Here is a 27,492-nt window from a genome sequence, read left to right on the forward strand (position 1 = left end):
AGGCGTGAACGAAATAAAAAAAAGTTAAAAAAGTCAGTTGTTAGCAGTTGTTGACTGTGATTATATGCTCTTTGGTTGACTGCTTGTCTTTGTTTTCACCGGCAGCATTTCGTTGTTTCTGCCATTCATTTGCAGAAATTGTAAAAGGGTGAGTTATCTAATAAAATATTCCAAATAATGCAGTTTAGTTATCGAAAGTATATCCTATACTGTACACTAATGCTATTTTTTAAATTGCACATCCACATGTGTTTTTATCGCTGCATTTAACGTATATTTTTGAATCAATTCAACATCTTGTGACGATATTGACATTTAGTTTTAACCCTTCTATACTCTCGAGTCTGCCAAGTTTCATTTAATTTAATGTTGTGTCCGGTCATTTAGGTTACCTCTATAACGTATTATAAATTACTCCACAGTGGTCTTATTTCTTTCCCGCCTTTAATATGCTTATTTTTAGATATACTTGAAATTTAGAACAATCTTGGAAACTACTTGGCTTACTACTGAATTTGAGCAACAGGTTAATGAGGATAATAAATTATAAGGAAAATTAATGCTCCATACTGATGTAAAAGCCGTGCTTTATCAACAGTTTATATTATTTAATTGTTCTTTTACATATTATCTGATTATAAGTAATAAAATGTATGTGTCTATTAAACTTATTTTCTAGGAGTCTAGGCTTAGCCACAGATTTACTCTTACTTTATAGTTATACTTTACATTTTATACTTTGTACATTATATATATTTTGTTTCATTGTAATTTAACCTGTCTTATGTACAATAAAGTGTATACATACATACATACATACATACATACTTTGGTCTAACTCAACTGACGTGAAGTAAATTATTTAAGCTTGCTATACATTTATATAATTTCATGCTGAACCCCTGATGGTACATCACTACACCTTATTAAACAAAGTCCCCTGTCTTGTTTGTCTGTTAGTGTGTATGTATGTTCATGATAAACTCTAAAACTATTGACCGAATTTTCATGCGGTTTGCATCTATCAATCAAAGAGTGATTCTTGATAAGGGTTTAGGTGTATTTTGGTAAGGTTTTGTGTAACCCGTGCGAAGCTGTGGCGAGTCCGTAGTAATTTTATATTTCTCTGTACAGCACAATGACAACTCGGAGTAGAGGATACAATCAGGACTGGGACCCGATGAGGGAGGACTACGACAACTCAAGTTATGACCCTCAGAATGCTGACGAGAGTGGCAGGTAATAACATAACTTCATAAACATTGAACATTTTAAAAACATTAATCGCAATGTAACGGGTGAATCGATTTTGATGAAACTTCTCCAAAAACCAGTGCTAGAAAACCTACTTTTAAATAAGTGTCATCGTTAATGTCAAATTTCTATGAAAGTATGATGTTTATAATGACAAGTCAGTGCAAAATTAGCTTAGACGGTCTTTACTACATTAAGTTTACTACAAGCAGAAAAATTCTGTTTAATATATGTGTCGTCCCGTCCCACGGGTAAAGGTACCTTATGGCGGTAGGTGCTTACGCTATTATTAACCCCGCTCCAATATTATTGCGGCGCTATGCGACGTAAGCGCCAGCCGCCATAAGGTACCTTTTTCCGTGGAACGTCACATATAATGTTTGTGTGTGTTGTAATAATGTTTTATGTTTTAATAGGCCTTGCTCACCTAAGTATAAGAGGTAGGTCAGGCACGAATACCCCTACTTTGGTCTCCCTTATAGTTCGTTTTTTTTTAGCATAAGAAAGAACTTGCAAGAAGGTAAGCGATCTTGACGTGTCTTTTAATTGAAAAACGCTTTATAAAAATCAATATACTTTTGAAAGCAGAAGAATATAAATGATCGTATTACATTCATAATTGTTACATATTTGCCGAAACTTATTTTAAAAATGTGTTTTTCTATTAAAAGACACATAAAGATTGTTTACCTGATATCTAATGCTAAAAAAACGAACTATAGTAGTTGCCGCACGCTATGGAACGAACGCCTGCTTGCGCTTGCGCCACCTAGCGGTCATATCTGTCGTAACAGACGCGTTTTGTTAGAGAGTGAACCCTCTGCACCTAGTACTATTATTTATTCTGTGGTCGCAAAAACTAGTATTTAATATAAATATAACTCCTTCGCAGCGGTTTCGTGAACCTGGACCACTGCCGGCTCTACATAACCAACATCCCGAACGGGTTGAGCGACGACGGTCTGTCCACCGCCTTCTCCAAATATGGCCAGCTCACCGAGATCTTCGTCAGCAGGAACCCGGACAAGAGATACGCCTTGGTGGCGTTTGAGACGCCAGGGTATGTGGATTTTACCAAGTTAGATTAGAACAGGGGTCACCAAATGGTGCGCATCCGGACCGCCGACCTATTTTATTTTTTGCTTATTTAACCTTTTGGACACCAATGACCGATATATCCGCACCGCAGGTCCAACGCCAAAGACTGATTAATCGGTCACAGACCACAGAGCAACATAGACCAGATATGCATAATAGAGCGGTCAAATCTTACAATAAAAAAACATTGCGTGATGTAGTTCTGTATTTTTTATATATTGTTTATAGTCATTGGAGGAATGTGAGACTATGTTTTGCAAGCAAAAAAAAGTTGTGCTCCCTGCGTAATTTGCAAAAAACTACAAAAATTTCGGAGTTTTTTCAGTTTTTGCACTTTTATTAAAAAGCTATGGGTTTTTGGTCAAAACTTGCTATGTAACGTTAAAAGAACATTAAATTTGGAACAATTTAAGCCCATGTACAGCGCCGCATGTTAAATAGTTTATGCGATATGAAACTTTAAAAAAAGGGTATTTTTTTCCATAGAATGAAATTTTTAGTTTTTCCTATATTTCAGGACAAATATCGGCACAACCGCTCATGCTATGAGATATATTGCGATAAATAAAGTTATAGCAAATTTAATTACCTTTCATTTAAGTGCAAGAAAGGGTCAATAAGTTCTACAGTTCTCTAGTTATCGTAAAAAAATGAAATTGCTATAATGAGGAAGGCAACTAATGTATTGTTTTTAAGGCATTGTCAAAATCCGTACAAAAGGCAGTACCATCGTCGAGAATGCCATCTACGATTAAGTTTTACCGGCCTTCTCGGATAGCAGCAGAGCGATGTTAGAGATCAACCATTTTTAAAATGCACTCCCCTCTTAAGCACTTCATTCATTCAGTAATGAAATCAAGATACAAACTGTAGTTTGGCTTGTTTTTAGGCTCCACTTTTTGATCTTAGCCATTGATTGTACTCCACGATACCGATTCTTATTTAAGAATTAGTTCTGGTTTTGATCTTGTTTTGATACGACCTTGACGATAGTTCACGGTGATTGGCGTGGTGTTGACGAAACGCACCGGAATCACGGATAGTCGTGTCAATAGATATCTAGCTGTCGCTTTTTAGTGCTCTTGGCTGTACTGTGAGTCGTGTTAATACAAGATCACGATAATATCCTGTATCGAATATAACCACAACAAATGGATACATCAGAATCAGCTACCATTACCCACTCTAAGTATACGTTTGTGTTATAATCTACGGGTTTTAACTAGCAATATCCTATTACTAAGAGTCTTAACTACATATAAAGGTGTATAGATTGACAAACCAAATCGGGAATAGAAGAACTAAACGAAACACGTAGTATGTACTAGTTTTTATTCAGTAAGGTGTAATAAGTGTGTTTTAACATGATGCATGATCTGCCAAGCCGGGTAGATTGCATACATTTGTTACTTTCTAGCAATGAGATATTCTTTTAGCATAATTAGTTAATCATGTTAACATTGAGCTATATTTGGTTACGAATTACACATATAGGTACCTACTTAAATATCCAATTTGTAACTCAAAAACTTCAATATGTATTTGCCGTATTTTCTACTGACAAATGAGTCCAATTATTTTTATTTTTAATTGGTCCAGACTATAAATTCATTTGTACAGTAAAGACTGAAATAGTTATTTATAGTCACAACCCGTGGATTGACAACTCACTTAGCAGTAGCTCCACATACATTTAGCCTTAACAGCCATTGGAAAAGAATTTGCATTATTTGCAATATTCCGTGTAAATACGGTAAACCACTGAAGAAGTTATAATATACTGGTAACTCGACAAGACTGAGTCACATCCATGCCTAGTTATAGCACAAACATACATACTTAGCGTGTGTAATGGTAGCTGATTCTGATGTATCAATTTGTTGTGGTTAGGATATTATCGTGATCTTGGATTAACACGACTCACAGTACACTCAAGAGCGCCAAAAAGCGACAGCTAGATATCTAATGACACAACTTCCAGTGATTCTGGTGCGTTTCGCCAACACCACGCCAATCACCGTGAACTGTCGTCAAGGTCGTATCAAAACAAGATCAAAACCAGAACTAATTCTTAAATAAGAATCGGTATCCTGGACTACAATCAATGGCTAAGACCAAAAAGTGGAGCCTAAAAGCAAGTCAATCTACAGTTTGTATCTTGATTTCATTACTGAATGAATGAAATGCTTAAGAAGGGAGTGCATTTTAAAAATGGTTGATCTCTAACATCGCTCTGCTGCTATCCGAGAAGGCCGGTAAAAGTTAATCATAGATGGCATTCTCGACGATAGTACTGCCTTTTGTATGGATTTTGACAATGCCTTAAAACAATACATTAGTTGCCTTCCTCATTATAGCAATTTCATTTTTTTACGATAACTAGAGAACTGTAGAACTTACTGACCCTTTTTTGCACTTAAATGAAAGGTAATTAAATATGCTACAACTTTATTTATCGCAATATATCTCATAGCATGAGCGGTTGTGCCGATATTTGTCCTGAAATATAGGAAAAACTAAAAATTTCATTCTAAGGAAAAAAATACCCTTTTTTTAAAGTTTCATATCTCATAAACTATTTAACATGCGGCGCTGTACATGGGCTTAAATTGTTCCAAATTTAATTTTCTTTTAGCGTTACATAGCAAGTTTTGACCAAAAACCCAAAGCTTTTTAATAAAAGTGCAAAAACTGAAAAATATCCGAAATTTTTGCAGTTTTTTGCAAATTACGCAGGGAGCACAACTTTTTTTTGCTTGCAAAACATAGTTTCACATTCCTCCAAGGACTCCAAACAATATAAAAAAAAATATAGAACTACATCACGCATTGTTTTTTTAGGAGATTTTTTTGTAAGATTTGACTGGTCTATAAAATTCAATTTCAGTTTTGACACTTCGGTCCGCGGCGTCCGGGAGACTGCTTTTGTGTTTGACACGGCGTCGAAAAGGTTAATAAACTCGAGGAGAAACGGACCGCCATAGTCATTTTATTTTAAGAACCTGACCCCTGAAGAAACTAATTGGTGACCCCTGGAATAGAGGCTAACTATAGAATTCATAGAAATTGTGGAATAACACTTTTCATGGCTCCTCTACACGATGGGCCAACGCCGGCCACTCCAAGAGACGCATTTATGCGTTAGAGTGAGGAAGTGATATTGCTAGCTCATTCTACCGCATGGCTGCGTCCCTTGGAGTGGCCGGCGTTGGCCCATCGTGTAGAGGAGCCATCAGAAAGTGATCCACACATTCGGCGGGAACTTGACCAAAAGTTGGTGGTAACTACTGGGAATTTTTTTCCCAGTAGTTACTCACCCACGGCATACTGCAGTGGTGGTGGTATGGTGCTGCTAGAGTTGCAGGCGTCCATAGGCTACGGAGACCGCTTACCACCAGGCGGGCCGTATGCTTGTTTGCCACCGACGCAATAGTGTTATAAAATATAGTATATTTTTTAATACTACGCCTGTGGCAATCAAGCATACGGCCCGCCTGATGGTAAGCGGTCTCTGTAGCCTATGGATGGAGTCATCGGACCGAGAACTCACTTTTTATCAAATCAAACATTTTCCCCATTTGTCTTAAATAATAGAGCACCGACAAGAGCTCTTAAGTTATGATGATGATGATGATGTCTTATATAAAATTTCGTTGACAGGGAAGCAAAGTTTGCCATGATGAAACTGAATAGAACGGAACCTCTGAAGCTCAATATCAACGTTGCTCATAAGGTAATGTAATTTTTATAGTCTGGGGCCTATTCATAAATTACGTCATTTCAAATTAGGGGGGGGGGTCTGGACATCGGATGACGGTAGCATGAAGTAGGAGGAAATGGGGTCATTTGAAGCATGATTTTTGGATGATTATAGGGGGGGGGTCAAAAATCGATGACGTAATTTATGGACAGCCCCCTGGCAAAAAAGAGTAGAAATTTAAAAGTGGCAACACTGTTGTGTCGTCACTTTCAAACCAATTTATATAAGAAAACGGGTCGACACTACAGTGTTGCCACTTTTTTTTTTGCCAGGCTATACAAGCTTTTATCATTGACTGTACTTGTTTTTGAACAGGCAACTCATCGAAATAATTCTAACAAACACAAAACAAGGTATCGTCTTGGGTCGTCCCATTCGTTTTTCGTCAAGTTCTTAAATTAGTCCTATTCTGCTTTCGTCACTCATTCTACATTGAAAGCCACAGTGGCGGTACTTCCATACAAGCCCAAAAGCCGGGCTTGCCTTAGTTGCCTTACCGAAATTACGTAGTGATAAGATCAATAATCAATATAGATTATTTTTAAACCGCGCGCCAAATGAACCCGTATTATTAAATTCAAGCTACAGCGCGCGGACCGCGGCGCCAGCGTGTTGCAAAATTTTGCCGTGGCGCCTCCTCCGCGCGAAAAAAATCAGGCGTAGGATGAATATCTGCTGAGAATCCAGCTATCCTGCTCGCACTCGTCGGTTTGTTGCGGTTGCAAGCCGACGAGTGCGAGCTTGCTTTTTCGTCCCGCTCTAGGCGGTCTAAGCCTACAAACGCCATAGAACGATGTAACTATTTGTTGGTATGTATAGCAATTTTATAAGGCGATTTAAGCCGAGCTTTTGGTGTGAAGTTAGCTGCATAAGTTCACACGGGCACGCGTTTACTTCAAGTGTATTATTATTTAGTCGAGTCGAAAGTAACGAAAGGTCAATTTATTTAAGTGAATTTGAATTAAGTAGTGAATGTGGATTTGTTCGTTTGTTGTGGCGTTTATAAGTGTTGACAATGGATGAAGTTGTTCCTTGTGACGGTATGAGATGCGTCCACGTATTACTCGACGAAATCAAGGTAAAATCGTTAAACTTTGTAGAAAAACGGGATATATATCATTTCCGCGCCAAAACCAACACCCGACTTGTGTATTCTCAGATAAGTCAGTCGCATTAAAAGAACATTTTGTACGGCTGTTTACAAAACACAAGGATTGTTGGTTTACTCCAATTACGGCGTAATTAGAGTGACAGGGAAAGAAGCATGCAATTTGCAAATTTCAGTGTACGCGGTAGGCCCTCTGATATGTTTGTAAAATTCTATCTAGTAGTTATGGTAGTACCTAGTATGCCCTGTGCTGTGCGCTATGATAGCTCGCCGCGATACGCTAGCAAATTCATTTGAGTCCAAAGAGTGAGATTGGACATTTATTACGAAAACATATCTTTCGGCTTGCCTTACTCCTAAACCCTAGGCACGCCACTGGAAAGCCACGTCGATTGTGACTAATGTAGATTGGGTGACGAAAGCAGAATAGGACTAATTTAAGGACTGGACGAAAAACGAGTGGGACGACCCAAGACGATACCAAAAACAATTAGGTTGCGTCGTTTTATTACAGAGTTCATATGACCACCCCCTGTCTTCATCATCCGGTCGATCGTACCATAATATGTATTTCATAGTCACCCAACTTACACGTATGTGAAGTTTCAGCTCAATCGAATCTTAGGAAGTGGGTCTAATTTAGTAGTAGTAGTAATAAACTCTTTATTGTACAAAAAGACATGTTAAAAATAACATATAATTAGTAAGAAGTACAAAGGCGAACTTATCCCTTTAGCTTGGAGACTTAACTCAAACATACATACAAACATTGCAAGTTAAATAAATGCTTATAAAACATGAACATTATTTTGTAAGTTTTTTTGCAAGTTTATAGCCATAGCCATCCAGGCCCTATTAGCCAAATCTTATAGTCAAAACTAGAGACAGGTAAAACCTATGCTGGCGCCATCTATGAAAGCGTTTGACAGTAGCCAACCCAAAGAGTATACTCGTATTAGACATGAGTAGTTCACGAATGAAAGATTCAAATGAAGTACTTCACTTGTTGTCACTCTTTCATTCACTAGTTCAGCGCGGTTTCATTTAGTTCTTTACTTCAGCAGTTCAGTTTAAAAATCTGTTCATTTACTTGCTCATTCGCTTAAAGAGTGACAAGGACGCCATGTTAAACCTTTGATTCATAAATTAATTTACTTGAGTGATTCATATTGAATGAAATTATCTATCAAATTCTTCATTCAACTCAATATATCTGCGAATGAGAGAAATGAAACCAATACTTTTGATATAGATGGAAAGATGGATCTGTTGAGCTACTGAACTAAACTGAACTAGTGAACAAAAAGAGTGAAGTACTTCACAGCAGCGTACGAAAGATGCATATCAATCTTTTCTTTTCAGTGATACATTCTGTCATTTTGCGCATGTCTAGAGTTGGTCAAGCAGATCTTGTCAGTAGAAAAAGGCGGCAAATTTGAAAAATGTAGGCGTGAAGGGATATCGGTTCATAGAAAATTTGAATTTCGCGCCTTTTTCTACTGACAAGATTTGCTTGACTATCTATAGTATTCTATAGTAAGTATATAGCCAACCCCATTATTGGTGACTTGTATGGAGGTTTTAATTAATAAAGCTGAATTAATACCTATAGGTGCCAGAAAAAATGATTAAAGCCAATTTAAGTGGCCAAGTGTAAACCATTCTGTCAGTAAAAAAGGGGCGAAATTCAAATTTTCTATGGGAGGACAAGCCTCCGCGGCTACATTTTTTAAATTTGCCGCTTTTTTCTACTGACGGAAGCGGCTTACAAACGTGGCAAATTATATTTCATGATAAACTGCTCTTTAAAATAAGTTTATTTCCTAACAGAGCAATGCAAAAACAAAAAGACCATTCGACCAGAAAGCCAGCTCGGGATATCGGAGTAACAATTCAAACTCTCGCAATCGCGAAGATCGTAGCTTTAGGGACGACGGCAGCGCTGGCAGCCGGACCAACACAAGGTTTGTTTACCATATAACATGCATTAATTGCTTATTAATAAAAATATCTTAAGCAGACAAATACAAGTGTTTATTTTAAAGCATGCCTCCACAGGATCGGCGCCCAGCCACTGACGTAAACACCCCGTTTCTTGTGGTTCGCAAAAGTAACTTTGGGTAAGTTTGATGGTTACGTACAGACTAGAAGGGTTTCCGTGATTGTCACATGTTTAATTTAATTTTCACTTTGGCTGTTTGTGATAATTTCCTGGGTCCCGCTTTTGAACGTATAAAAAAATATTGTTGGCCAATGAACGTCTTGCTCATCGCCGCCATCATTATGTCTAGTTGTTTCGGCCAATTACAGCACTCCGATAACGGAAAGCTTCTGTCATTCGCCCGCTGCAGCGCTTTACCGCTTTGCAAGTTTGCATTTCCGGTACTATACTAACATGGCCGTCGTGACTACTTAGCGCTAAGTTGTGCTTACTTTTGTTACTACGTTTTTTTTGTGATATTTGAAACTTTTGCTGAATCTATGTAAGTAATAAATTTAGTAAACGTGTGGTTTAAAGTGTGTGCAGTTGCTTTTGTGTTTTATCCGTGAATTAGGTTTCGAAACAAGTACTTTGTTTTGTTGCGCCATGCTTTTAAAGAAGTATTTTCAATCTATTGAAATGGATAAAGCCAAAACGTAAGTTTCTGTTATTTTAAACAAATGTTTTGACTAGATGCAGTGAATATTTGAATGTCCATGAATATTTACTATATGAGGTTAATTCATTATTTTACTGTTAAAGTAGGTATCCATGCCGGTACTTTAATAAAATCAACCTCATGCGTTTATATTATTAAACGTCTGTTTTCGATACAAAACTTAATTATCATAAAGCGCAAGTCAGCATTTCTTACTAATATAGGTACACTAGCTGGAATCTGGGGTACTCGAATGCGTTAACTGTTTCACATTGTTTTTTTGTTTACTAAGCATAAGTACTCGTCAAGTCATCAGTGACCCATGTTATCACGATTCGTACGTTCAAGTGCCAAGTTTAAGTGTTATTCGTAACCTGTTGATTGCTATTGTCGTTCAGCAAATGTTTGAGTCTTTTAGATTCTCAGTTTTGATTATAATTAGTACTTAACATATTGCGTTGCGGATGTATATTTTAGTTAGTTTTAGTGTAACCTTTCTGGACTCGCTGCTTCCTTGGCTTTCATTTTAACTGCCCTCGAATTTTTATGCCATTAGCACAGAGGTATACTATGTACAGCGTCTTAAACTATGCTGGGCCCCTGGGCACATAAAAATTTTAAAATGGTCAATTTTGATGAGCCAGAATAATTACATTAGAGCCTGTGCCCGAAAGAGAAAATGAAAAAAAAAACTGGTCAAGTGCGAGTCAGACTCGCGTTCCAATTCCGTACATTACTCAAGTTTTAACGGCCGGTACGGAACCCTAAAAATATTTATAGGTTTTTGTACAATGTTACAATATAATTTGGGATCTTCTTTTTAGCAACGGATATGCTTGTGACAGAAAACCCTGGTCTTCCATAAAATACATGGGACTAAACCATTATGTTTGTAAATATATATCTAATACTAGCACTTAATCGTTGACACTAACTACCTAATCCTGATAAGGCCTAGTTTCCCCTCTAGGTTGGAAGGTCAGATGGCAGTCGCTTTCGTAAAAACTAGTGCCTATGAGTCCTATCCTCGTAAGTCCCCGCGTACTTGTGCAAGTACAAATTAAATTCGAGTTTTGAACTCTTGTAGAAATAAAACAAAGTTCCAAATTCAAAAGTGCAAAAATTGACTTGGGTCTTACGAGGCTATGACAAAATTATGGAAGTAGTTATCAAGTGGACCCGAGGCTTCCATGAGCCGTGGCAAAATGCTGGGACAATGGGAGCAAGAAGAAGAAGACTAACATATAATAGTTATGAGAACAGTCATGGAATATACGGGAACCAATACATGAATACATTCTCTCCACTTGACCGTCCGACGATAGCATAGTATCCGAAACCAATATGCTCTTAACCGTCCGGGGGAACCTTACTATCCAAAGGGGTGGTAGAAAGAATTCATTTCAGAGCCATCTAACGGAATATTTCGGGATTATTTACTAATTCTCTTCATGCGACAACATAGCCTAACTAAATAGTTAGATCTAAAAAAATTTAGATGGCAGTGTAGTTATAATTTTTGTAGAAAGTTGTGAATGCGCAGCGTGGGGCGTGCGTCGCTAAAAAAACCTGGACGGTTGAGAGGAAAACAGTCTAGCAGCCGGACGGTCTTGTGGCTATGGCTCTTCTCTTTCTGTACATACTACTATCCGGGTTCTTTATAAATCCATTGTCAATAGATGAAAGTACTAATAGTTGTCTAATCTCTTCACAGGAGACAAGAATCTCTGGCCAACGGTGACAACATGGAAGACTTGGTAGATGATGATGTGGTAAGAGTCTTCCAAACCCTCCGCCTAAATCCGCTTCCACGTTTATTTAAAAACAACATCATCATCATCATCATCTCAGCCTATATACGTCCCACTGCTGGGCACAGGCCTCCTCTCGAGCGCGAGAGGGCTTGGGCTATAGTCCCCACGCTAGCCCAATGCGGATTGGGGACTTCACATACACCTTTGAATTAAAAAAAAAAAAATTTAAAAATTTAAACTGTTTATTTTAAAAAAAGAATTAACATTCTATTAGCTTAGAACTAATCTTACATTTTTAAGATTATTAGAACTAAGGGACATGGGGAGCAACCCCTATCAAAATTATTACATTATCATTAAGTGTTTTTACATGCTACTGAGTCTTTTTACATTTATCTCTATCAATGCCTTTTTAACAATAGCCTTAATATTATTAGGTTTCTTATTTATATTTTCAATTACATGACTTGGAAAACTGTTTAGAGCTTTAGGAACATAAGAGAACCAGGTTCTATTACCATATTCATTATTATTTTTAGTAGTCATAAAATTAGGTTCATCGGGTAGACTGCGAAGGTTATTTGGTCTGTTATATCTCTTCAGCTCTCCCAGACAATGCTTATATTCTAAGATTACAGCCAGTTTAGCCTTATCATATACACTCAGCACCCTACAATAACTAAACAAGTTTTCATAATTATATCTGAACTGTTGCTTTATTTTTAGCGGAACTATAGTTTTTAATATTCTAATCTGTAATTTATGTATTCGTTGTAAGTAAGTTTTATAGGTTCGCCCATAGCTGGATATGCCGTAGTTAATTATTTAGTTAATTTCTTCGCAGATGTATGCAGGTTTCCTCACGATGTTTTCCTTCACAGAAAAGCGACTGGTAAATATCAAATGATATTTCATACATAAGTTCCGAATAACTCATTGGTACGAGCCGGGGTTTGAACCCGCGACCTCCGGATTGCAAGTCGCACGCTCTTACCGCTAGGCCACCAGCGCTGTGCACAACACAAACAACATGCTGAAATATAAAACTCGGCATAAACATGTATGTTACAACATATCTGTCTGGTATTAGATTTTGTTACTAAAAATTGTAATACTTTTATTGACAAATCACAACTTAACTTTAATAGCTGGATAATAGTGACGGGACGGGATAACTATCTCTGTAATTTATTATTATGTACCGTTTTCAAAATCCAAATATGTTATGTTCCGTCACTCTACACTCCACCAGTGCCCTGTTTATCAAAAGCTTGTAACTTTTAATACAAATGGTAGTTCCTTTCTAACAAAAGCTGTCAAAAAGGAACTTCCACTCGTATTACAAGTTACAAGCTTTTGATAAACCATGGGGTCACTAATTGAACATAACTAAGTTATGTTGTTTTTGTAAACATCCCTTCAAGTAGTTTCTTCAGGGGTCGGGTTCTTAAAACACATCGCGACCATCGCGGACCGTTTCTACTTGAGTTTATTATTGAATTGAATTGAAATAGCCTTTATTCCTGACATATACAAAGTATCTATTTATGTTTTTACTTTTTTCTGTTTATTTTACTTTGTCAGGCTGTCTTTGACATAGGCCTCCTCCAGGCAGCGCCACTCCTTGACTCTTGAGTTTATTAAATAAGCAATATAATAAAATAGTGTTCTACACTCCACAATTACTTGTACAGCAGGTGTTGAGCGGCTCCCTGGAGCCAGACGTGAACCTGGAGCTGGAGAAGCTAAAGCTGGAGCACCTCAAGCTGCAGGAGGCGCAGGTCCTGTGCAAGCACCGGATGCTGCTGCTCAAGCAGGCTGAGAAGAAGTCTGTAAGTAACACATAATTTTATTAGAACAACTAAATTATTTTCATAAACCTATACCATACTGTTCTACCTTTAAGCCTTCAGTAAGAAGTGCATAAACTTGGAAAAATTACCTATGCCACTGTGGCCCAATAGCAGAAGACACTGGTTCAATTCCAGTCTGGAGCACTGGAGGCCTTGGTAACTTTTCCTTAGTATATGAAATTTATTTCACTTCGTAACTTATCTGACAAATATTTTATTTTTTTCAAGCTTTTATCCAAGACGTACATTTGTTTCCACAGGCAACTAATACTATCGAGACAATTCTAACAAACCCAAAACGCAATTAGTTGCGTTCCGTGTCTTCATCATAAGATCAGCACGATGCTACGGGCACAGACTTTAATTGTTGATGTTAGTGTTGACGTGTCTCGGCCAGGCAGCGCGCGCGAGGCACGTCTACACTTGACGTTTTGTGCGCGAGGAAATTCGCGCCAGTGGGGAGACTCCTGACTTCGGTCGAACTCGGCTCCGTTCGGCTCAGCATTGCTCCGAGCAAATAAGTGCACGATAAGAAAATCACTTGAATTTTGACAACCCTTAATAGCCGAAAGGGATAGTGCTATATATTAGAAAGGGATAGCATGATTCGACCCTGAACCGCTGTCAAACTTCGGGTTTGTAGGAAGTGTCCTTTCTGTACGGTGGTACTATTATTTCTTCTGTGCTCGCGCGTACCCTCGCTCTGTATGAACCCGGCTAATGATAGAATATAATTTAAATATATAGGGTATAAAAACTATATTTTATTGTTTGTTTCAGAGTTCCAGTAGTCGCCAACTTCTGCCAGATGGTAGAATTGTTGTCCGCACCATTGAAAAGTAAGTTGATAGATTTCTTGAGCAGGACACACTTTTAAGCACTTTGGTTTAATTTTAGTTTAGTTTTAGTAATAAAAATTAAGTACACAAAAATCTTTACAAGCCATGGTTTCAAAAATCTTCTTCTTCCTGGCGTTATCCCGGCATTTTGCCACGGCTCATGGGAGCCTGGAGTTCGCTTGACAACTAATCCCATGATTTGACGTAGGCACTAGTTTTTACGAAAGCGATTGCCATCTGACCTTCCAACCCAGAGGGGTGGTTTTTGAAACCATGTTGATTTTCCATGGTTTCAAAAATATTAAATATAATTAACCTTATTGTCAATGTCTTATTAGAAACATTTAAATTTCATGGCAGGTAGAATAGATTGGCATCAAAATTATTAATCTTTCAAAAAAATACATGCATACAGCTGAAGGTGTATAATAGCTCTTTTAAACCAGAAATACAAATACAAAAATACAAATACAGAAAAAAAAGGCTTTTTTTATTCAGCACTAAATAGGGAACTCCTGATTTCATTTTGTTCATATTATGGTTTCTTTCAGGAGTGAAGCTAACGATGCCGACGGCAGCTTTGGAGCGGGTGCTGGCGATGCGGTAAGTTCCTTCAACTTTTAAAGTAACTTTCAACTAGCCTCCTGAGTCCCCCTTGTCATTATTGCAGTATTCAATTTGGAACCTTAATGTATTTTATTTTAATTCAAAATGCGATTTCGATTAAATCCTTTATAAAGGCATCAGGGACTCAAGAGGCTGGATAGCCCCGAATATTACCGAATATTCGGCCCCTCTCTCGGCCGAACCGCCTAATATTCAGTCCCGTTCGGGCGAAGCGCCTAAAATTCTGCTACTTTCTCGGCCGAAGCGCCGCATATTTTGGAGGAGACGTGCCTCGCCCGAGGCATGCTTAGGGCCTAGACAGACAGAGCTGCATCTCGCGACATTTTCCTCGCGAGGCAGCTCGTTCTGTAGCCATAATTAAATTTCAATAATGTAATATTGGAACTGGCTTGCGTTTCTTTATTTCGTTAAAATTTTACTGAATTAAAACCGAACTATTTGCTAATCCGTAAAAAGATAACGTGCTAGTCAATCAGTTAATTAGTAGCTATCTTTTCGCTATTATAAAAGTAATATTTTGGTTTTAATTGTTATGGATTTCCGCATAGTAACGCCTGATTCTATTCATTATTTAAAATTTTAACTGTTTTTTTTCCTGTATGATGGGCCTCACTTACCACTATTGAACTTATTTCTCTATAACCCAATTTGGGTCGTAGCGACGCAGTATCAGACGTGTGTACAAATCAATATGGGTCAAATTGCTTTGCATCAATTCGTTGTACGATGGGCGTTCGACGCGTTAAACATTTATTCTACTACTTTCTTCGGTTTGCATGAAAATGTTTTTCTTCAGCTTTTTTGGACAAAATATTTATGAATATTAACTAATACGATTTAATTCTTATACAGGGCGCCTAAAAAATAACTCCATTCCCGTTGCCAGGGAGGTTTTAGGATTATATTGAGCAACTTTTACTATGGGACCAACTCCGAAATCGCAAAAAAAAATTGCCTGTTTACTACATTTTAGCTGGTCCATTTTCTATGGGAGGGTAAACCTTTTGTTCGCGATTTCGGGGTTGGTATCATAGTAAAAGTTGCTCAGTATATTCCCAAAACATCTCTGGCAACGGGAATGTACTTATTTTTTAGCCACCGTGTATATGAATACGTGTTCGGGATATGCGGATCATATACATATATCTAACTATTTTATTTCTTATATGTATACGTGTTGGGATATGCGGTACTTAACATATGCACGTCAGTATGATTTCTAATGCCCGACCGTGCCCGAAACTAATTGTTTGGTTTTGATCTAGTTTCGGCCAAAACCGACCTTTACCCTTTTGACACATCAAAACTTGACAGCGAGTCATGTGTCTTACGCGTTGCGTTTTTGACAACGACATTTCCAATGACAGCTGCACTACTGTCAATTTTACTATGGAAATTGACAATGACAGCGACGCGTTCAGTAGCGAGCGGTAGTGCAGCTGCGGTTAGAAATAGAATGTTACCATAAGGCGGTTATCACACTGCTCCGCAGGTTTTTAACTTATTACTGTAGAATGATGATTTGTATGCAAAAGCGGCATGTTTAACACACTGGCTCCGCCTCTCCGTACGAAGGTGCGCCGAATCGCATGGTTCGCGCCTTCGAGCAACACCGCCTTCCGACACGTCGGAAGGGAGGAGCCCAAGCGATATCTTACCGTACAAATCTTTGCCATTTTTTGCGGGGGGAAACGTGCACTATTTGCGTGCGTATTTCTCACACTCAAAATAAAATCTGTAATGACGAGACAAATACATGGAAAATGACACACGTCAAAGACAAATCTTGCAAAACTCGATCGGGTCACAACACGCACCGCCATACGTACGCCAAACTACCTCGTTTTCACGCAAAATAGGCACAATGGTTGTCGACTTGCGGAAAATGTCCAGTATAACTAAACACCATACGTACAGTTTTGCCTATGCTTCGGCAGAGGGGAAATAGTATGAATGCCGTCTCGCTTCTCGGTGTTGCTCGTAGGTTCGCGCTTTTGGAGATGTGGCCCCGGCCGCAAGGTATGCTACTGAGCTCCGTAGTACCGTACCGATTTTTGTGTATAAACACTTCGTGCAACGCAGCTTCGGACGGAAATACGGAGATAGGTGCTGTGGTGCGTCCTTGCCGCACGCGAATCGTCGCTCCGCAGTCTCCGCACGCGTGTGTTAAGTTGATAACCACCTAAATGGTGCGACAACTTCTTTTGAGCAGCGGAATGGCCGATCTTTTAAAATAAATATCCTTTATTGCACCATAAAGTAAAAAACAAAAGTGAAATACTAGTTTAAGACTAGGTAACAACATGCGGTCTTATCGCTGAAAAGGCGATCTCTTCCAGACAGTCTTTGGGTAGCACTGGTAGCAGGATAACCTTTGGGTAATATTGAGGTTTTGGAGAGACTTGTGTGATGGATTACGGTTGTTACGGTGAAGTGGCGTTCCGAATGCATCGAATTCTGACAGAATGACAGCAGCGACAGATCAGAACTTGTACCCCCAGTGGCTTTGCTGTGCATGTAAGCTTGTCGCATGGCCATGGCCCGGTATGGTTAGAGTTACGCAACCCATACCAAAAATCGGTGTTTTATCAACAGAGCTCACCCGAACTGTGCAGTTGCGAGCAGAGGTGCTGGGACACCGACGGCGCCGCCTCCACCGCCTCCACATGCGTACTCTGCTCCGATGATACCAGAAAAAAGAACTCGCCAGATAAGTCTGATAGCAAATGTACTCAGAAAACAAATGTAGGCAGTCATGTAGGCAGTAAGGCCACGTTTAGTAAGCATAGCAAAGTCACTGACGGTACTAGTAAGAACCCTAGATGTAAAAAGTCTAAAAGTAGCTGTGATACTGCTAAATATGTTGATTTCTACAGCGATAGCGAGGATGAAGCCGACGAGACGAATAGGCTCATACAGTTGAGGAACACGGATTATGCAGATATTATTGAAGACCAGTTGAAAATAGTCATAGCGCTCGCCGGTTATCCCAAATCAAAAATGCGTCTCAGAAATTTAGAACTCTTTCAACGATCCATCGCCGAGGTTATGGATATGCAAATCAAGGCAGGCCTTTTAAAAACCGTACCTTACTTCCTAGATTACTATTTGAACAGGGGCGCTCTCGTCTGCGTCTGTAGGGACATTGATACTAGGAACTGGATAATCAGGGTTTCACCAGGCCTGCAAGAACGTATGGCTTCCAACCTTATTCTACTCAAGTCTAAGATTAAAAGGTTATGCTTAGCTTACCTGAAAATACCTAGCGCAACTTGGCCGACGACTGCCCAGGACACGTTCAAACTGCTACAGTATTTCAATCCTACATTAAAAACTGATGCGTGGAGAATTTACTCGCAAAAGAGGCTTGATGACGCTGAATACACTTCGTTTCTAATAGACAGGGTTTCCGGTGAAATTATTCGTGGCGCCACCTTTAAAAATGTTATAGATTATGCGCAAATGGAGTTTGAACTGACCGGGTACACCGAAATTTACTACGAATGTCTAATGTTAGATATGAAAGAAGATCTGCAAAGCGTTTCGTCGAGAGTGAAACTCTTGAACGAACTTAGGGGGGAAGATACACCCAGAAATATCTCTGACTGCAGTTTAAGAAAACCTCTGTCTGGTGAAGACGCACAAAATGTAAAAAAACAAGACGAGAATGAGACAGAAACAGAAAGATATTTTGTAGAATTTCCTGATAAAGACGATGGTAATACAGTGAACATCACTGAATTGAAAAATAATGATTGTGATGTATTGAATAAACTTAAGGACGTTAATTACCGAAACGAAAAGAGTGACATGATAATTTGGTCAGAGGAAAATAACAATAACAGTAAAGATGTTGCCAATGAGGACATGCAAATGCCCGCTTCAGAATCTCTGGTTGCAGAATCTGAAAAGACTGAATCTATCGCTGAAAGCACCGAGAACCTAATTAGGAGCAACAGCAATGTAAACATAGATAGTAACCGGGGTATCGCTTACCACAGAAGAACGAACTACCTTCATGTGGAACCAGAATTGAAAATCGCAATCGCTCTCGACGGTTACCCACAGAACAAACTCGAAGGCACGCATATCCGGAGGCTGAAGCAACTCTTCAAAGAGTATTTACACAGAGATATGAAACAACAGCGATTCGCCAATTTAATCATCCCAAAATTCCAAGACATTTACCTGTCTAACGGCGCTGTGATATATATTTGTGACAGCTTAGAGACTAAGGATTACTTGACAGAGGTATTACCGAAATTCGTCAATTCCACCGGCTGGAAGCTAATATTTAGAGACATTAAAACACTACTTAGATATACGAGAATCGTTCTGCGACTGCCAAAAGCACTTGCCAGTGTAGAATCTGCTGAAATAATATCGAAGCTTCAAGAGAAATACCCTGGTTTGAAACCGGATTGCTGGAAGTATTATTCTGATGTAGCTGGCAAACAGAAGCGGCAGTTCGGCGTCGATCCCGTGTCTCTAGAAATAATCAAAAGCCCGGATTTTGATCCGGAATATGACGGCGAGAAGCTTAGCTTCAGGATAATCGATAGGCAGAAACGCGATTCATGCTTCGAAGGAAATCAAGATTACGATGATGAAAACGAGAATAAGGAGGTGAAAGAGAAAATTTTGAAACTATTGTACGTGCCAGTGGAAGCTGATATGTCGAACTCTCCCCTTACAAGAATCCGAACGAATCACTATTCTGATGTAGTCGCCGACGATCTCAAACTGTACGTAGGCCCTACTATCTATCCAGAATCGCGCGTAGACGAAAACCTTTTCCACGCTATAAAGAAAACTTTAGAGAGTATCGTTTACAAGTCCTTTGTAGATGGTGATATCAATGAAATGTCTATGCCTAAATTCCACGACATGTACCTTTTTGACGGCGTAATTTTCGTTATATGTGTAAACATGGCTTCGCGCTGTTGGATCGACGAAGCTTTAACCATTGCTAATTCTAAATTGCAAATCAATTTGAAATCTACGGAATACAGGGGAGCCGTTGGCATTGTAAGTATGGTAGTCAAAACATATTTGGATACTGAAGAGGTCATATCGATTCTTCAATCGAACAATCCTCGACTTCGAGCGAAATATTGGAGGATTATAAGCACAGTTCGATCCAAAGCTAAGTTGGACGTAGTATTACAAATTGATAAGCTCTCCGCTCAAGTCATCAGAAGTCCCGACTTCAATTCTTTCGTGGGCGACAATCCTGTTCAATTCCAGTTAGGTCATTTACAGTCTCTTCTAAAACCTCTTATCGTTATGGAAAAAATGAGCAAAAAACAGGAGAAGAAACTAATGAAAGCGAACACAACAAAAAGAGAAGTACAAGTGAAAATATCTACTGAATTCACTTTTGAAGAGCTCAAAACTGAATTGAAACAAGAGTTCCCCGATTTGAGAATCGATGACTCTCTGAAACTTAAGGATAGCAATAACCAAATTGAACATATTTCCATTAAAAATTCAGAAAACGCATCCGATTTAGATCCAAAGATCGTTGAGCGTGATAGCTTGAAATTGTCACCAGTGGAAATAGATGAAGTTTGTAAAATGGTGGTGAAAATACCAGCTGAGATCCTACCTAAGGAGCGAGAGGATTTGAATCTGATTTTCGATCTGTTGCAAGATCAAAATCCGGGTCTGAACACAGAGCTGTGGACAGTTACTAATGATTTCGGTAATTATGAGAAGGGGAAGTTTATTTTGTCTATAGACAAGCAATCAGCTTCTGTGATTCGCAGTAACCAATTCTCTCCTACGGTGGTTGGTCAGAAGCTGAAGTTTCTGTTATAATTATGCTTTGTAATGTTTTAAGACTATTTTTGCTAGTTTGTGTACGATAGTTTGTAGTTAGAATTTAAAATTGTGTGGAAAAGTTATTAATGTAGTCATGTGCCTTAGGGCCCCCCACATCTAGCGTCTTTCGAGCGTCGGCGTCTGTCGGCGTCTGGTCAGCGCTATGGAAAAAGACGTCGCTGCGCAGTTGCGTCGACGTTGCGTCGAGCGCGGCCATACATTTGTAGACGCCGACGCTCGAAAGACGCTAGATGTGGGGGGGTCCTTAAGGCTGATTTAGACGGCGCGCGAACTCGCATGCGACTTTTTGTTACATTGCGGACTGTTGGTTACGTCCAATTCAACCGACCGAATAAAAACCGCAATGTAATGAAACTCGCATGCGAGTTCTCGCATCTTCTAAACGAGCCCTTAGAAATGATAAAAGTTAGGCTCAATAAAGTGTATTGTATGAAAAAGTAGACATTCCTGAGTAAACGTATACTTAATTTTACCCTTCGAACATTTTGAATTTACAATGTCAAGGTTATTATTGTTATCAATTCAGTAAACAAATTTTTGACAAGGGGGTTCGAGGGGTTTATACATTATAAACTTGCAATTTTTGTTACTAGATGTTGGCTTAGTTTTAAAAACTGATTTTGAGCAAACTGTCAATTTCAAAGTCCAGTGACGTTAAAGTCAGGTTATATTTAAGTCAGGACCAATAAAAAAAGACGTCTAAGACTAATGTTACCACCGAATGTTGTTATATTTAAAAGTTGTCATTCCTTAAAATGTGATATTTTAATGTTGGTATATTCAATTAATGTCTGAACCTTTTTTTTAATGTTTACATTCATTTGCGGTAAGTATTTTTAAAAGTGATTTTGTAATATTAATTTTATTGTACGTTTTTAATTTTCTTAATCTTGTGAATGTGATTGTGAATTGAGCATGGTTTTAAATAAAGTGAAAGTTTTTACTTTTGTTTTTCTTTTATACTCCTGATTATAAGATTGTTATCCTTATTCATTATAAATAAGATCTCTGCTTATATCTAAGGGTAGACAAATTTCTTAAAAATAAAATTAAACACATTTTGTAAGATAACATAGTAAGCTTATACCCTGGGGGCCTAGATAATCGTACATCGACGAATGCCAAACGAGAAGTAACATTACGATTACGATACAAGTGCGAAAAGTAGGGAATTCGCAACGAGTGGCGATAAATTAAAACACTGGGAGTGCTTTAGATTGACAAAAGTTGGATATTATCTTTTCGCACGTGTATTGTACAACGTTTTACAGTACATATGGCCTTTTAAACTTTTGAAATACGCACGTATTGTCCTTAATTACGCCCTAGGACGGTAAAGTAGCATCATATGTACTGTAATAAGTTTTTTTTTAACACTTTCGCAACCGGGCAAAAAACGGCGCACTACCCCAGAAACCGGTCGTCTATATCTGCATACAAAACAACCCGCTGGGCGGGTTGTCCGGCATCTGAGCAAACATTACGAGTGCCTACCACGCGGGTTCTCGATAGTCAAAGTGTTAATTTTTAACAAGCAGAAACGTCTGCGTATGATGCTATTAAGCTTACAACTTAAGATTAAATAAGTAATTGTCATACATTTTGTTTTTGATACAAGCTTTTCTCGCTGACTGTACTTTTCGTACCACAGGCAACTAATACTCATCGAGACGATTCTAAAAGCTCCAAATACAATTAGTTTAGTTATAGTTTCCGTTGTTGTTGTTGTGAGGAAGTTTGAAAGTAGCTCCAGTAACGGAGAAAATGAGGAGTGCTAGGTTGTCGTGGTATGGGCATGTAACGCGGAGGGATGAATGCCATATAGGCAAAAGAATGTTAGGGATGAATGTTGATGGACGGAGAGCGTATGGTAGACCCAAAAAACGATGGATGGATTGTGTGAAAGAGGATATGAGAAAGAAAGGGGTGAGTGCTGAGGACACGAAAGAAAGAGGAGAATGGAAGAGAAAAACATGTTGTGCCGACCCCACATGACGTGGGATAAGGGCAGGGGAAAGAAGAAGAGATAGTTTCCGTTGTTTCATCACAGAGTTCCTACGACCACCTCCAGTCTCTTTGTATGGCGATAACAAAGAGGAAACTTTGAAAAATGTATGGAAGTTTTAGGACATTTTTTGCTAGGATGAAAAGGGCTCGCCATCTTGACTAGAAATAACACAAAAGTGGCAAAAAGGTCAAAATAAATAAAATGCCAAAAAATAAAAGAAACGGTCATGAATGAGTAGTTAGTTCTCTTTAAACAATTTAAAAAAAATAGTATTCAATTAAAAAGTTAGGCGAAATAAAAACCAATGCCTGGATGAACTGGCAAGAAGCATAAAAGATTAGGAATAGGAATTAGAGTTTGAAGGTGTTCCAGACGTAAGTTTTAAATGATTGATGCAAACCGAAATGTGACCAATTCACGAGTACTGTCCAACTAGCAGCGATAACATTAGCGACAGGGGTGCGAAACTCTCCGCTCGGCTCAGCATTGCTCCGAGCAATTATTATGGTTGACACAACTTGACGTCCCTTTGTGTGCACAACCACAGATAAGATAATGGCTTGAATTTTGACAACCCTAAATAGCCGAAAGGGATAGTGCCATACATATTATGAATAAATGTCTATGTCATAAAAAAGGCACCGTATTATTCGCCCCTTCCCGCGTAGCCAAGATGCCGATTGCTTACGCTCCGTAGCGATCGAAACGCAACTGTCACTGTCGCACTAATATGGAAGAGTGACAGAGAGACATTATGCTTTTCGCTGTCGAAGCGATAGCGATTGTAACCTTGGCTAGGCCGGCTGAAGCGCTGTCAAACTTCGGTTTTGTAGGAAGTTTCCTTTCTGTACGGTAGTACCTACTATTATTTATTCTGTGGTACCGAAAAGCGATAGGCAAGGCTATTATTATTTCGCACAAGAATGCCTGTACTCTGAATAGGTCACAATTTTTCCAAAAACCATCAACTTTTGGATTATTTCCACTCGGCATCACGAAGACTATCGATTTAAAAAGGAAATGATTTTCTGAAAAAAAAAGGACAGTTTTCTGACGCATTTTGGCATATGTACTTACATTTTGTATGGACCGTCACAATCACAACTCTACACACAAAATTTGTATGAAAAACTCTGGACACTTTTTTAGGGTTCCATACCCAAAGGGTAAAACGGGACCCTATTACTAACACTTCGCTGTCCGTCCGTCCGTCTGTCACCAGGCTGTATCTCACGAACCGTGATAGCTAGACAGTTGAAATTTTCACAGATGATGTATTTCTGTTACCGCTATAACAACAAATACTAAAAACAGAATAAAACAAAGATTTAATTGGGGCTCCCATACAACAAACGTGATTTTTGACCAAAGTTAAGCAACGTCGGGAGTGGTCAGTACTTGGATGGGTGACGGTTCTTTTTTTTTTTTTTGCATTATGGTACGGAACCCTTCGTGCGCGAGTCCGAGTCGCACTTGCCCGGTTTTATTATTTCTTTTTTCTATCAATAGTCCTCGTGATTCTGAGTCGAAATAATCCAAGAGTTGTTACTTTTTCGAAAGTGCAACTTTAAATAAAATGCCCCAGAAATATTAGCAATTTTAATAAGAAAACTTCCGTGGACACAGACAGTAAATATATTAAGAACGGGTCACTGATGACACTCCTCGGTACGGAGTGAAACATGTCGAGCGTTTTTCGACTTAAAATACGTGAGTGAACCGTTCTTAATATATTTAAAATGGCCAAGATATACAGCCGACGATGGCTATACCACAAGCATTTTATCCCATTTAAACAGAGTTCAGAGATTTTCGAAACTTCGCAACGTAATCGCTCGCGGTCGGACACATGCCCATAATTCCTTTGATAACATATAATCACAGACATTTGAAACCGCAGCCTAACCTTCCGGCGCTACAGACGGTCGGCGCGTGCGTGGCGTGCGGCGAGCGCGCCTCGGCATTCTGCAGCGGGTGCCGCGTCACGCCGTACTGCTCGCCCGGCTGCCAGCGCCGCGACTGGGCCCACAGGCACAAGACTGTGTGTCACAACCTGAAGCGGTGAGTGTACGGAGTAGAGTGGCGTGCGGCGAGCGCGCCTCGGCGTTCTGCAGCGGGTGCCGCGTCACGCCGTACTGCTCGCCCGGCTGCCAGCGCCGCGACTGGGCCCACAGGCACAAGACTGTGTGTCACAACCTGAAGCGGTGAGTGTACGGAGTAGAGTGGCGTGCGGCGAGCGCGCCTCGGCGTTCTGCAGCGGGTGCCGCGTCACGCCGTACTGCTCGCCCGGCTGCCAGCGCCGCGACTGGGCCCACAGGCACAAGACTGTGTGTCACAACCTGAAGCGGTGAGTGTACGGAGTAGAGTGGCGTGCGGCGAGCGCGCCTCGGCGTTCTGCAGCGGGTGCCGCGTCACGCCGTACTGCTCGCCCGGCTGCCAGCGCCGCGACTGGGCCCACAGGCACAAGACTGTGTGTCACAACCTGAAGCGGTGAGTGTACGGAGTAGAGTGGCGTGCGGCGAGCGCGCCTCGGCGTTCTGCAGCGGGTGCCGCGTCACGCCGTACTGCTCGCCCGGCTGCCAGCGCCGCGACTGGGCCCACAGGCACAAGACTGTGTGTCACAACCTGAAGCGGTGAGTGTACGGAGTAGAGTGGCGTGCGGCGAGCGCGCCTCGGCGTTCTGCAGCGGGTGCCGCGTCACGCCGTACTGCTCGCCCGGCTGCCAGCGCCGCGACTGGGCCCACAGGCACAAGACTGTGTGTCACAACCTGAAGCGGTGAGTGTACGGAGTAGAGTGGCGTGCGGCGAGCGCGCCTCGGCGTTCTGCAGCGGGTGCCGCGTCACGCCGTACTGCTCGCCCGGCTGCCAGCGCCGCGACTGGGCCCACAGGCACAAGACTGTGTGTCACAACCTGAAGCGGTGAGTGTACGGAGTAGAGTGGCGTGCGGCGAGCGCGCCTCGGCGTTCTGCAGCGGGTGCCGCGTCACGCCGTACTGCTCGCCCGGCTGCCAGCGCCGCGACTGGGCCCACAGGCACAAGACTGTGTGTCACAACCTGAAGCGGTGAGTGTACGGAGTAGAGTGGCGTGCGGCGAGCGCGCCTCGGCGTTCTGCAGCGGGTGCCGCGTCACGCCGTACTGCTCGCCCGGCTGCCAGCGCCGCGACTGGGCCCACAGGCACAAGACTGTGTGTCACAACCTGAAGCGGTGAGTGTACGGAGTAGAGTGGCGTGCGGCGAGCGCGCCTCGGCGTTCTGCAGCGGGTGCCGCGTCACGCCGTACTGCTCGCCCGGCTGCCAGCGCCGCGACTGGGCCCACAGGCACAAGACTGTGTGTCACAACCTGAAGCGGTGAGTGTACGGAGTAGAGTGGCGTGCGGCGAGCGCGCCTCGGCGTTCTGCAGCGGGTGCCGCGTCACGCCGTACTGCTCGCCCGGCTGCCAGCGCCGCGACTGGGCCCACAGGCACAAGACTGTGTGTCACAACCTGAAGCGGTGAGTGTACGGAGTAGAGTGGCGTGCGGCGAGCGCGCCTCGGCGTTCTGCAGCGGGTGCCGCGTCACGCCGTACTGCTCGCCCGGCTGCCAGCGCCGCGACTGGGCCCACAGGCACAAGACTGTGTGTCACAACCTGAAGCGGTGAGTGTACGGAGTAGAGTGGCGTGCGGCGAGCGCGCCTCGGCGTTCTGCAGCGGGTGCCGCGTCACGCCGTACAACTCGCCCGGCTGCCAGCGCCGCGACTGGGCCCACAGGCACAAGACTGTGTGTCACAACCTGAAGCGGTGAGTGTACGGAGTAGAGTGGCGTGCGGCGAGCGCGCCTCGGCGTTCTGCAGCGGGTGCCGCGTCACGCCGTACAACTCGCCCGGCTGCCAGCGCCGCGACTGGGCCCACAGGCACAAGACCTGAAGCGGTGAGTGTACGAAGTAGAGTGGCGTCGAGACCAGCACAAGGAATGTGAGCGGGTTGAGTGCAGTTTGATTTTATATGACTGACGCTGCCCGCTTTGCCATGCGCTCGGCTGGATGTTCAATGTTCACCACAGGTGAATGAAGTCTCGTGCCTGTGGCGTGACTTGTAACTAACACAGTGGACTCAGTGAACCTAAGACTACTGGCAGGCGTGGCTCACTCCGCGATTTCGTCGCGTCGCTACAAGTACATGCAGCCTACACAAATTTTGGTGTCATAGCCATAGTAATTGCCGCGCACCGCGTCGGAACGGACGCTTGTTCGCGCTTGCGCCACCTAGCGGTCATACATGTCGTAATTGACGCGTAGTCAACCTTCGGTACCTACTTAGTACTATTTATTCTATGCTACTGGTCATTAACTGAGATCCTTATTTGTATGAGTACTCGAAATAAATGATTTCATTTCATTTGACTTCGCACCATATTTTAGTTACCATTGTTACCCGAAATGTGGAACTAAACAAATATTTCATGTTTCAGTCAATCCGGGGGCATTGCATCCAGACTTGACAATGATTCGGAGCCAGTGTGAGTATTATATTGCATATTCTACCCTTCCACAGTTTAAATACTAGAAGAGAAACATTAACTAATAGGGTATTATACTGTATTTAAAATAAATTAATTTACACTATGCATGACAGCACCAGATAATTATTAGAAAAACACAGATAGGAGTTATTTTTAAACACAAGTTCTATTTAATAAATCGGATAGAAATATAAGAAGTATGTGAGTTGA

General features: G+C 41.0%; 1 protein-coding gene across 5 annotated transcripts; it reads left to right on the top strand.

Annotated features, from left to right (window-relative positions):
• Positions 1-1,117: 1,117 nt before the first annotated feature.
• On the top strand, positions 1,118-20,848 carry LOC134677380 (uncharacterized). Of its 5 annotated transcripts, none has more exons than XM_063535815.1 (10): positions 1,118-1,239; positions 2,147-2,314; positions 6,013-6,085; positions 9,051-9,184; positions 9,266-9,340; positions 11,574-11,631; positions 13,308-13,445; positions 14,247-14,305; positions 14,857-14,908; positions 17,528-20,848. In XM_063535815.1, exons 1-10 carry the CDS (start codon positions 1,139-1,141, stop codon positions 20,750-20,752), a joined length of 4,083 nt encoding a protein of 1,360 aa, XP_063391885.1. In that variant the 5' UTR covers positions 1,118-1,138; the 3' UTR covers positions 20,753-20,848. The 5 variants fall into 5 exon arrangements, with proteins under 5 accessions (XP_063391885.1, XP_063391886.1, XP_063391887.1 ...); XM_063535816.1 differs by having other exon boundaries at positions 13,311-13,445; XM_063535817.1 differs by lacking the exon at positions 9,266-9,340.
• The last annotated feature ends 6,644 nt before the right edge of the window (positions 20,849-27,492 follow it).

The sequence above is a fragment of the Cydia fagiglandana genome, chromosome 26 (genome assembly GCF_963556715.1).
Source record: "Cydia fagiglandana chromosome 26, ilCydFagi1.1, whole genome shotgun sequence".
NCBI lineage: Eukaryota > Metazoa > Arthropoda > Insecta > Lepidoptera > Tortricidae > Cydia > Cydia fagiglandana.